Raw genomic sequence first — 12,500 nt, forward strand, 5'->3', positions numbered from 1 at the left:
TGGTCATGGCAGGGTTATCACGCATGTGTTGATATACAGCTAGTGATTGGACAAAAGAAATGTTTCACTTGGTAGCGATAATGAAGTCCTTTTCACCATACGCATATTGCCACTCTTGGTATTGCGATTTTAATAAATGTTCGATATTTTGTGCAGTGATTCTTGTGCAACAAGAAAGTCACGTTTTTCTTTTAACCTAAGGTGCTAGCTACGCTTTTATCCAAAGCGGCTTACAGTTATTTAATTACAGGGTAATAGTTACAGTCCCTGGAGCAATGTGAGGTTAGTTGCCTTGCTCAAGGGTAACTTCAGCAATGGAGTGCTGCAAGCGGTGGAAGGATGATATTCAAACCTGCAACCCTCTGATCTAAAGCCCATCTACTTAACCTTAGGCCATGGTTGTCCATATGTACAGGTACTTATATTTATCATGATCATGTTACTCATACAAAGCGGATTCCAAAAAAGTTGGGACACTTTGTATTTTGTGAATAAAATCAAAATGCTGGCATTTTCAAAACATCTAATATGTTAATAATGTAGAGCATTACGTATCAAGCAGAATTATTGTTTTGAGGTAATTATGTGATCATTTAAAATTTGACCCATGCAACAAATCTCAAAAAAGTTGGGACAGAGCCAAAACATGTTGTAATAGTTGGATAATTCTAAAAATAACACAAGGAAGAATATTTTAAAAGGAACTATATTGACTGCCAACATTAATGCACAACTAAAATACCATCACAGAAAGGCTGTGGCACTCAGCAGCGAAGATTTTGAGGGACTAATTACTTATCTATTACACAGAAAGATTGAATTATCAAAATTGCAGGCATATAAGGCCTATTTCCGTAATATAGAGTTCTGTGTAATCATTGCATGAGTTATGAGATCATGACATACTCGTGGTCAATAAGCAAACTATGACACTCTAACAATGACAGCTCTCGAAAAAATGACCATAAACACAACACTTGATTAATGCACATGATGCACACATTAAACAGTGTTGCATGCGGAAAAGCTCATTCTATGAACCCAGGAGACATGTGGAACTGTCCTCTGATTACAGGATGGAAAATATTTAATCCTTTTTGAAAATTATGGAGTCATGCACCCTCCAGGTTATATAGAAAATGAATAATTCAGCTTGATTTAGTGGTCAGTCTGAAAGAAAGCATATACGATGGTAAGGGGGTGCAGAGGTGACTTGGTTAGGGTGTTCTTACTCATGTAGAGCATTAAAATGAATGTTGAATGATACATACAGACTTTAAACAGCAAACATGGCTACCAAGGCATTATATTTTGGAGCACCGCCTTTAGATATTGTCCCCTAATGGTGGCAAATTTAAATCTCTACTATGTTCCAATAGTGTGGTTCCATCATAAGAGTAAACAGGTCACAAAATTGTTTTCTTGCAGTCAGGATATGCCCATATTAAGCATAACAAAAAGGTAAACAAGTTGAAGAACACACCTATCAGTTGAGCTGCTGAAATCATGTCTCGCACATCAAAATATCTAATTTTGAATGAAATTATGCCATCAGTCAAAGTATTTAACTGTTCAGTCTCATCCCTTGTGTTGTGTTTAGTCTTATCTAATATAAAATGCATTTTATTGGCCCTGTCCCAACTTTTTTGGGATTTGTTGCAAGGGTGAAATTTTAAATGATCACATAATTCCTCAAAACAATAATTCTGCTTCACTTTAACAACTGATTTGTTGTCTGTACATACTGTTCTACCTTGTTAACATATTGAATGTTTTGAAAATGCCAGCGTTTTGTTTTTATTCACAAAACACAAAGTGTCCCAACTTTTTTGGAATCCGCTTTGTATTTTATTGACAGCTGCCAGGGACAGGGACAGCCAACAGAGACAAGCAACCTTTAAAACTGGCCAAACAAAAACTCTGACATCATAGCTGACATTTCCTTTCAAGATGGCTGACCTCTTGTTTGCAGAATATGTGTTCAACAGGTGGACGGTTTCGCAACAAATCATGTGTGCTAATACGCAGAGTGGATGAAATTATATTTTGAAGAATAACCTTTTCAAGGCAGACGCGATAGCATCAGGATCGATACCGTTCCACTTATCATATTACTGTATGTGCTGCAGGTGTTTGAGCTAGGGAAGCTTGATGATGTGTATGCTAGCTAGGGTCAGCTCAGGGCTGAGTTGTTGTACAGGTGGCCTAAGATGATTTAATCATCAAAGGTTTCTGTGCACAAGTGCAGGACATGAAACCAAATAATGATTGCAGATGTAAAAATCAATGTCTGGGGGCGCTGTGGCGCAACGCGCTAAGCCCCCCACATTTGGGCTTGCATGCCCATGGGGAGCCCAGTCCGAGTTCGGTCAGGGTCGTTTGTTCCCAGCCCTACCCCATATCTCTCTCCTGCTCGTTTCTTGTATCCTCTCACACTGTTGTGTCATAATAAAGGCCCAAAAAAGCTCCCCCAAAAAATATATAAAAAATCAATGTCTGATAACTGCATGCCTGTCACCGTTCCATGTTCATCTTTTCGGATCAATAAATAATCATCACAGTATCTACAAAAGATAAACCAAAGGACAGACAGAAAGACATTAAGCAAAAAAGATAGACAGCCGTTAGCAAACAGACACAGTCAAATTCAGACACAACCAAAAAAAAAAATACTAACAGAGAGATGGAATAAATAAAAACTGTCAATATGATTAGCAAAAAACACACTATAGAGACATTACTGCCTTTTCCTTCTAAACATTCTATAATCATGGCAACTCCATTGGATGCTCGGCTGACTGCTGTGACGAGGATGAAAATTAAAATGGCTACTTTTCTGCATGAAAAGTAGACAGGAAACCAATGGGAGAGAGAGAGAGAGAGAGAGAGAGAGAGAGAGAGAGAGAGAGAGAGAGGAAGAAGAGTCAGGAAATGAACGCGAGCTGGAGCAGTGCGGTGCGGTGCCTTAGCAGTTTCAGCCACGGCCAGGGCCAATTATTTTTGTATTTCGAGTATGACCGCTTCAGTATGACCGCTTCTCTGTGCAATCTCTCCCCACTCCACTCCACTCCCCATCCTCCTTACTACTCGCAGAGCTAAAAATAGAACATCCCAGGCAGGTAGTCAGGGTTTAATTGCCCACGAATCCAATCCACTCCAGCAGCACTGCCTGCACCGTTTCTGTTTGTGTTTGTATGTGTGTGCGTGCGTGTGTGTGTGTGTGTGTGTGTGTGTGTGTGTGTGTGTGTGTGTGTGTGTGTGTGTGTGTGTGTGTGTGTGTGTGTGTGTGTGTGTGTGTGTGTGTGTGTGTGTGTGTATCTGTATGTGTCTGTGTGTATGTGTCCGCATTTGTGTACAGTATGTGTGTCAGCAAAGTTTTAAAAAAATGAGTGAAGCGAAGCGAAGCGCTGATCAGCATTCTGGAACCACTCCAGCTGGCGCGGAGGCCATTTACGAGGAGACTAATCACCCCAACCGTAATGGGAAACGCTTTTATGGAACACCTCAGTCTTGGCCGCGGCGTGGTGGTGGATGCCTTGGTATTAATATCGATCAGGCCTTTGTCCAAGGTTGTTAGGAGCACATATTAAAAAAACCATTAAATAAACTTTGCACCGATTGCTTTATGTGTTATTCACAGGTTAAAGAGTGACTAGTGTTTTTTTCTCGATTAATAAGTCAAAAATAGTTCGAAAGTCAGACACAAACAAAGACACAGACACAGACACTGTCATGCACAAACCAACACACGCCATAACAGGTGCCAGAACATACAGTATGTGAATCCTAGAAAATCTCTCTCTCAGTCATTTTCTGTCCTATCTTCAATATCCTATCATAAACGAGCTACCAACCCCCCAAAAAAACAACAACAATAAAATGCTCCTGCGAATTTCGTCCATGGGAGATTTGTCACTTGTAATGGCACTTAATGACGTGCGAAAACAAAATAGTGTCATATCACCACAAAATGAATTTGCCAGTCATTGTGCGCTGTGTTGTGAGAACAGTCTGGAGTTGCTACAGTATGTGGTGGGAGCAACACAGTATGACCTCCTCATATGATTCCTCTGCGGTGGGGGAACAGCAGGTTGTGGCTAATGGTACTGTTGTCACAAAGACAGATGCCACCACTTGGAGAGCCTTTGGCAGACAGGCAGCATGGTTGGGTGTGTGTGTGTGTGTGTGTGTGTGTGTGTGTGTGTGTGTGTGTGTGTGTGTGTGTGTGTGTGTGTGCGTGCATGCGTGCGTGCGTGTGTGTGTGAAAGAGTGAGAGAGCGAGAGAGCGAGATACAGACAGATATATACTGTATATATATTGTCGTATATACTGTATATATATATATTTATACCACGGCAGTCTGGAATCTCCCATTGTGACGCGCTAAATTGGGTATTGATTAACTGTCTATATATGCACACCTGAAGTAGTCCCACTATTAGGTCACTTTTCTGACCGCATAACTCCAGTGTATCAATGCGCCAAGGCACGCACGTTCATAAATTACACACAAAAAAGTTGTAAGACACACATGAACGAAAACACTGTAAAATAGCACACTGTCATACTCCATTGTCATTCAAAGCAAACTGTAGCTTGCACGGTCAATATTATTTGCAATTTCCTGTTTCTTCCACTCGCACGCATGGTCTGAGGTGTGCGTAGATTTAGGCACATTTCTACGTTCAAGTACATGTTCATAAATCCCACACTTTGCTCAGGAATGATCGCACGCACGCTTTACGCACAGATCTGTGCCTAAGAACGCTTGATAAATGAGGCCCCTGGTGTTTCCAGACGCGCGATGCAACATGTGTCAATTCAGCGCGTAATGCTTACAACTTTTTTGTGTGTAATTTATGAACGTGCGTGCCTTGGCGCATTGATACACTGGAGTTATGCGGTCAGAAAAGTGACCTAATAGTGGGACTACTTCAGGTGTGCATATATAGACAGTTAATCAATACCCAATTTAGCGCGTCACAATGGGAGATTCCAGACTGCCGTGGTATAAATATATTTAGAGAGAGAGAGAGAGAAGTGTATGTATGTATGTATGTATGTGTGTGTGTGTGTGTGGGGTGTTGGTATGTACAGGAGAGTCTGCCTTTGATCCCCTTGAGTGGCTGCATAGGGGTTGAGAGAGTAGTAGATATGCGTAGGAAAGCGGGGAAAGAGATAGAGAGACACATACAGTAGAGAGGCATCATATGCACAGAAAGATTTGGAATGAGGAACAGAAAGACAGCAACGCAGTGACAAAGCAGTGAAGGAAAAGAGAGGAGAGAAAGAAGCTGTCAATCATTTTGCAGGGTTAATTCCACCCTTAGACAGTTTGTTGGTTTTGCTTCTTTTCAACCTAACCATTTTGTTTACCCCTGCACACTGGTGGTGTATTTTATACAGCAAATAAGCACAACATAAGGCCTTCAAAGAGCACTTCCACTTCACCCAGTCAGCTGCTGCAGTCTTCTCTTCAGCTCATGATGTCACATCCTGCCTTTACTTTCTTTCTCCACAGTACGTCTCCAGGTTTGGTCTTTGGTCTTCCTTTTCTTCTTTTCCCTTCTGGTGCCCAGGTCATTGCTATATTGCAGTTGTTGTCATGGCCCCGCTGTAGTTTGTGTCCAATAGTATGTGTTTTCCATTTTCCATCCGTGCAGTAAAACAACACACTAATTAAAAAAAGTTATTGTGCCACTATTAAAAAGAGACTATTTGGATCAACACAGAAGCTTCCCAAACCCTTGTCTCTTGGCACATAGTAACTACGCGGTTCTGTCAGTCGCGACACTCACTTCAACTGGTGATGAGGACTCAGAGGTTTAAGTAACCCAGCGAGGAAGGAGACCATTCGAATGAAGAGGACCCAGGGCTAGTACTGTCAGTGATGACCTGAGGGCATCATCAAGAAATCATGGCGAAAGCGCTGCATTCATTTAATTTTTAATGATCTGAGAACAAACTTATGAATGTTTTTGTGAGGAGACCATCACTAATGAACACCTTAGGACTTTGTAGTGACTTGAGGACTCTCGGGTGATTTCTGTGGGTACGAATTGAGGTCCTAAGTACTGCAGACTCATGGTATTGTTTCTAAGCTATTTCAAAGGGCAAAACAATTCTTTTCTGACAGCTTAGGGTAATGGATCGTATTGGTCTGGGCACAGTTTAGCATTCTTTAGTCGTAAGGGCAACATTGACAATGATCACCTAAGGACAACCATATTAATGACGTTCTTTGGACATTAATGAACACCTGAGGAGACCTTTGCTAATTAAGGGCCTGAGGATGGCACAATCAATGCTGAGAGCATCAATAATTCTGGCCACAGTATTTCTAATTGAGGGCAATTGAGGACAACACAACCAAAGATTGCTTCACTACATTGATATCCTAGCTTGCCCACAGCAGAATGATCAAACCAAATTGAGAAAGTGTCTAGGAACTTCTCATGAGGCAGGGGATGTGTAAACTTGTGCCTCATTCAAATAGCATTGAGCACTTTGTGACGCAAAGTCATGTAGTGATTTTTTGATGGTAGACTTGTGTGGAAGTAACTAACACCACCAGATACCCAAGTCCACTTACAGTAATTTACTGTAATTTGCATCAAAGCTACTGCATGTGCTACTGCTGAGACAACAAAGGTCAACATTTACCTTGAGATCATATTCAGCGGTGCATGTACTGTTGTATGACATTATAAACCCAATTTAGTTCAAAATCAGCATTAGCATTAAGCACTAAGTAACCATTAACACAACAGCATGGAGAAGTTCTTGGCCTATTGTTTGTCGGAAAGGCCTATTCTATTTTAAGAATAATAACTTGAGCGCGGATAAACTGTGTCTTTACATTACAGGTACTTAATTGAACTAACCAGAAGACGTAAGACGCAAACATCATGTGACCACACACACATAATCCTATTGGCTACTGTACTTAATGTAAACGTAACCTGCGTAAAACATTAACCCTTAATGTACCACATTAAGATACACCACATTGCTCAGAAATCAGAAGTTTCGTCAGTAGTGTCGTTGGAACAGGGTAGTAGGCCTACTACCAAAGATAGTCAATATGGAAGACCAAGATAAATCAAAAGATGCGTCACCAATACAAAGCACTCGAATCCGGTGTCCTGAGGGAGCGTGATCCACTCCTTATCCTTTTTCTGTGGGGTTTAGTGGCGGCTTGCATAAGATGTGCGCTACGCCATCTAGAGCGCTAATGGAACTCCATTCATTTTCAACCTATGCTGGTCACCTAAGGGGGCATTCATCATTCATTCATCATTGCATGGATCCCAGAAATGTACACATTTGAATCGTCTCTGGTACTACAGTCAAAGATATTCAATATGGTAGCCAGGGCTCTAAATTAACACCAGCCAACTGGCCAAATGCTGGTGAAATTTCAGTTTGGCTGGTAGAAAAGAAAATTTACTAGCCACTTTGACCCATTCGTGAGCGTGTGTTTGGCTTGTGAGATGAACATTTACAAGCCATTTTGGCTGGAGATGAAAAAAGATAATTTAGAGCAATAAAAATTCCACGTTGTCAGGTACTGACAAGTTACGGGCCGTGTGAGCAATAAAACGGCATGCTGAATTTGGAAGGAATTCTCCTTTAACATAGTGCAATCCTTTTACATTACATTACAGCAAACGTAGCTGACATTTCTTTTTAAAGACACTCACAGTTATTAATTTAGACAGCTACACTTACTAATTTAGTTAATGGCACCAGCCCTGTGGCAATGTGGGGTTAGGTGATGTGTTCAAGGGCACCTCCACCATGGATAAGGGTGTTGGGAGATCATGCAACAAATATTCCTCCCATTGTTAAGAGTGAGGTTCGAACTGGCCTTGTGGTCTTGCATAAATCCGCAAGCCAGACCTTCAGAACTGGCCAGTTCAGTGAGGGAAGTTACAAGGGGGTTAAGACAGCTTGAATAACATTTGCAGAGAGTATGTGGTAGCTGCTTCATAAATGCACTTTCCAAAAAAGTGTGCAGAGTTACATTTACTTGTGTCAATTTGTCTTGTTACCCAATAAAGGACAGAGCCTTACAGAGCCTATGCCTTAGAGAATATGTCTGTAGAGTGGAATGTGACAAAGCTGCAAAGCGCCTCAATAACAGCAGACATTTGGGTGAAAAGAAAAATCGAGGGCACAAAGAAGCACACTCACACGGAAGCCATCTTCACGAGCAACAGGACAGGAAGAGACAGATACCGGAGAGGAAGGAAGAGTGAGAGAGAGAGAGAGAGAGAGAGAGAGAGAGAGAGACACTGAGTGAAGGGAGACGGAAGAGACACACCAACCAAAAAGTTGAAAAGAGATGATAATTAATGAGAGCGAGACAGAGAGAGACTCCTAGACAGAGAGAAAGAGTCAAAGACAGACGGAGCTGAAGAGCATGAGAGACGGAGAGAGAAAGACACAAATGCACCAAGCAGCCAGAGAGAGCTAGAGATAGTAATCAATTGAGCCCTGCTGCCACGCTGTTTGCTGATCCCTGGGTTGGCGGCTAATGAACAGGCTTTGGAAAGGGATCCGAATGAGGCCGCTCTGGCAATAACGACTCGGTAATGAAGATTAACTGACAAGCAAAATGAGAATCGCCCCATCTAACTTTAATTAGTGAACTTATCATGAATAAGCATTCCAGGCGTACCGCTATAGCTGTGCCAAGGACCTCCACTGTGTGTACATGAAGACAAAATAGATTTGCAGAGCTGGTTAGTGTGCGTAAGTGCAAATGGCGCCATCCACATATCAACTATAACAGTGACGACATGCTGAATCAAATGGTTGGGATCATTCTCACGATACTCTCTCACTCTCACGGTACACTCTCTCAAAATTCTCGTTGGTCAGTGGGAACAAAAATATCACCACAGTTATAAATAACTTGTAGTTGTTGCTGTGGGTGAGAACTTCTGCCAAGTTTAATATGCTGTTGTATTGCTCATGCTACCCTTGACTTGTCAGTACCCGGTGATGCCACATTTTTCGGTAAAGCCCTTTTTGGAGATCTGAGCTATTCTAATGGGGGCAGATTTTGTTTACATTTAAAAAAAATAAAAACATAGGCCTACTCCAAATATCACCCCAAAAGGTTTTGCTGTTTGCTAGTTGTCCTCTGATGTTGCATAACCTTCTGGATGCTATTGAGAATAAATCAAGATGTTTTTTGAAATGTAAACAATAATCTGCCCCCAATACAATGACCAGGATCTCGGCAAAGGCTGAAGAAAAAAAGAAATTAGTCTCACGTACTGACAAGTCCAGGGTAGTGTGAGCATTACAACTGCATATCGAAATTGGCTGAAGTTACCCATTTAGACAATATAATATCAAGTTGCAGAGCTGTATAGTGTATAAGAGCCTGCTAAGACAAAAGGGGACAGAGAAGTGACACTGACTGAAGAGTAGACCGTGGCTTACATGTTGCTAAGTTCATTTATCACTAGAGAGGCCAATTTAACGCTTCCAGTTGGCCCTACTCTCTAAAGGCCTTCGAACACCGGATCCGACAGCATTGCGGAGTTATGGGCAATCCGACCATTTTGGTTGCCCCCGCACACTAGCGGCGCACTTCATGCAGCAAACATGCATAGTGTAGCTGGAGTTGGATCCAACAATAGATTGTAACATGCCTGTCATCCTGTAATTCAGTGTTTCCCAACCAGGGGTACGTGTACCACTAGGGGTACGCGAGCACGCCTCAGGGGGTACGCAGAAAAATGTAATAATGACAAATATATTGAGTCTACTCACATTGGGATAGAGGAACAGAACATGAATGAGGATGAGGGGGTACTCATCATTTCACAAAATTGCTTAGGGGGTACACAGGACAAAAAAGGTTTGGAAACACTGCTGTAATTAACAGCCAGTGTTGCCAAATATCTGTATCAGTCTACCGGTGTAAACAATGGAATCAAACATTGGCAGTGCAGTCAGTGTGCTGCACTTTGGGAAAATTGCACTTTTCAAACATGACATTTTTAATTGCAAAAAATAGACATTCTACTCATAGTCATACTACACATTACTAGTTTATTGCTTAGTAAACATTCATGAAAAGATAAAATTTGGCTACAGGCAGCACAGTTTCAATGAACAGCATAGTTGCAATACCTACCCTGGCCACATCCTACACAGTACACCTTTAGAAAGTTGAATGAACACTGCAAAATGCACTTTACTTCTCTGCATGACCTTGACAAGTCAGTCATTGTTGCTCACCTGCACGCTGGTTAGTGTGGTGTACTGGTAAGCCTTGATAACCAGGTAGTTCGCCTCGATGTCCACCAGGCCCAGAATCATGTACTTCCACCAACGCCTCTTCAGAATGGCCAGCAAGTTCTCCTCTCCTGTGAGGACAGAGAGAGAGAGAGAGAGAGAGAGAGAGAGAGAGAGAGAGAGAGAGAGAGAGAGAGAGAGAGAGAGAGAGAGAGAGAGAGAGAGAGAGAGATTTTTATTTTATTTCTATCAATACTTTATCATAAAACAATGAGTTATCTTACAGGAGGTTTGAAAGTATTCCAAAATAAATAGTATAAAAAAATCAAGGTTATTCATGATAACCATTGTGAAAACACCAAATCATTGTTCACAACAGAGCAAATGGCATCGCCATAGGACCAAACACTTTCGAATACATCAATAGCCTTTGTAGAACTGTAAAATGAGAACTCCATTTGTATTCTGGATTTCACAAGTCTCACAAATATGTCCAGTACATTATAATCCAGGTCTTGGTCGATTTCGTTTTTTCTGCTTACATAGACAGCCATTTTAGCATTACCCAAAACGGGCGGGAAAAGGAGAGGGGTGAGGAGAGGGTGGAGGCTAGTTGGCTCAAACAGAGAGAGAGAGAGAGAGAGAGAGAGAGAGAGAGAGAGAAAGAGAGAGAGAGAAAGAAAGAATTGAGTGGGACCATACGTGTTCTGCTCTGTAGTGTAGCTGACACTGATAGGCCTGTATGAGAGCAGGTGACCATTTTGGAATCATTTTCACCTTGACAGATATTAAGTTTTGTCTGATCTTTTCTGTTGTGTGTATGATTATTTGGTTGAGTGTCTGTAGATATGAGTATATTTTTCTACTTGGTTTGTTTTGTTCACTAAGTTGTATTTTTGAACTGTGTATGTCATGTGACCAGTTGAACTGATATGACCTGGAAGCGTTAAGGTCAGGTAAAGACTTCAGCAATGAGTTGAGCCAGAGGTTGAGCGCATGTAGCATTTAGTCCATTTACCATTTATAGTGTGCAGTTGGTGTTGTGTTACACAGGGAATTGAGCAGTGTTGATTCCACTCTTATGCAGTTTGCCCAACACTATAAGTGTGATATTCCACTCTCTTGTTGTTAAATTAACACTATGAAATGTACTGTGCACAAGATTTAGAAGCATGGAATATCAATCAATAATCAATAGGACAAGACACACAGTAGAGGAGGATAAGAAAAAGGGATGCACATTTCCCCAAATCCCTTTTCAATTTACAATTTCCCAAACGAGAAAAAAAAACATAAATTCAATAGAATGGTCATTTTCTAACAAAAGAAAGCGAAGGTGCACTGGCGGCTTGTATCTTGGTCATTGTTTTGTTTTTTCTGTAATATAGATGTGGGGTGCCAGCAGCAGTGTTGCCACATCAGCTACTCAGGAGGATGGAGAGTGAAAAAAGCTCTTCAGACAGGCTTGGCAAGGCAGTGAAAAGAGCAAAATAAGGGCAGAGACTAAAGAAACAACAGAAGAGGAGATGAGAGGACCTGCTGTCTAATGCACTCTGCCACACACACACACACACACACACACACACACACACACACACACACACACACACACACACACACACACACACACACACACACACACACACACACACACACACACACACACACACACACACACACACACACACACACACACACACACACACACACACACACACACACACACCTCTTGCAAAAAAGTGATGTTGCAATGGAAGAACAGTGCAATTTGCTCCTGTGCTTTCGTGTTTTCTTGCAATTAACTTTTGATTTGAATGGTTTCACTAATGCTTTCTTTCTTAATTTCTTTCTTTTCTTAATTCCTGCTTTTATTCTCTCCCCTTTTTCTCATGCCTTTATATTTGTGATTCCTTTATTTCATGTCTCCATATGACTTTCTATTCTTTTGAAGCCCATTGAACCGTATCTGTGTATAAAAAGTATTTTGCAAGTAAAATGGCATTGCCCTTGCCTCCATGGAATTACGCAGAAGACAGGAGAGAGGCAGACTGAAAGCTTTAAAACTTCTGGTGTCCATTTGAACACAATGAGTGTTCATGACAAAATTGGACCTTTTAATTTGCTCCTCAATATTAAAATGCTTCCTTGAGCAACCTTGAACATCTAAGTTTTCATTGATATGAAGAACAGACCTATGCAGTTTATACCTATACAATCTGCTGCTACAGAAACCACTAAGACC

General features: G+C 41.4%; 1 protein-coding gene across 1 annotated transcript in view; it reads right to left on the reverse strand.

The window, feature by feature from the left end:
• Positions 1–12,500, reverse strand: part of slc35f1 (solute carrier family 35 member F1) — a 127,104-nt gene that overhangs the window by 30,363 nt on the left and 84,241 nt on the right. Inside the window, exon 3 of the mRNA XM_063222852.1 lies at positions 10,262–10,389. Coding sequence (XP_063078922.1) covers positions 10,262–10,389 — 128 coding nt within the window. The remainder of the gene's footprint in view (positions 1–10,261; positions 10,390–12,500) is intronic.

The sequence above is a fragment of the Engraulis encrasicolus genome, chromosome 18 (genome assembly GCF_034702125.1).
Source record: "Engraulis encrasicolus isolate BLACKSEA-1 chromosome 18, IST_EnEncr_1.0, whole genome shotgun sequence".
Classification (NCBI taxonomy): domain Eukaryota; kingdom Metazoa; phylum Chordata; class Actinopteri; order Clupeiformes; family Engraulidae; genus Engraulis; species Engraulis encrasicolus.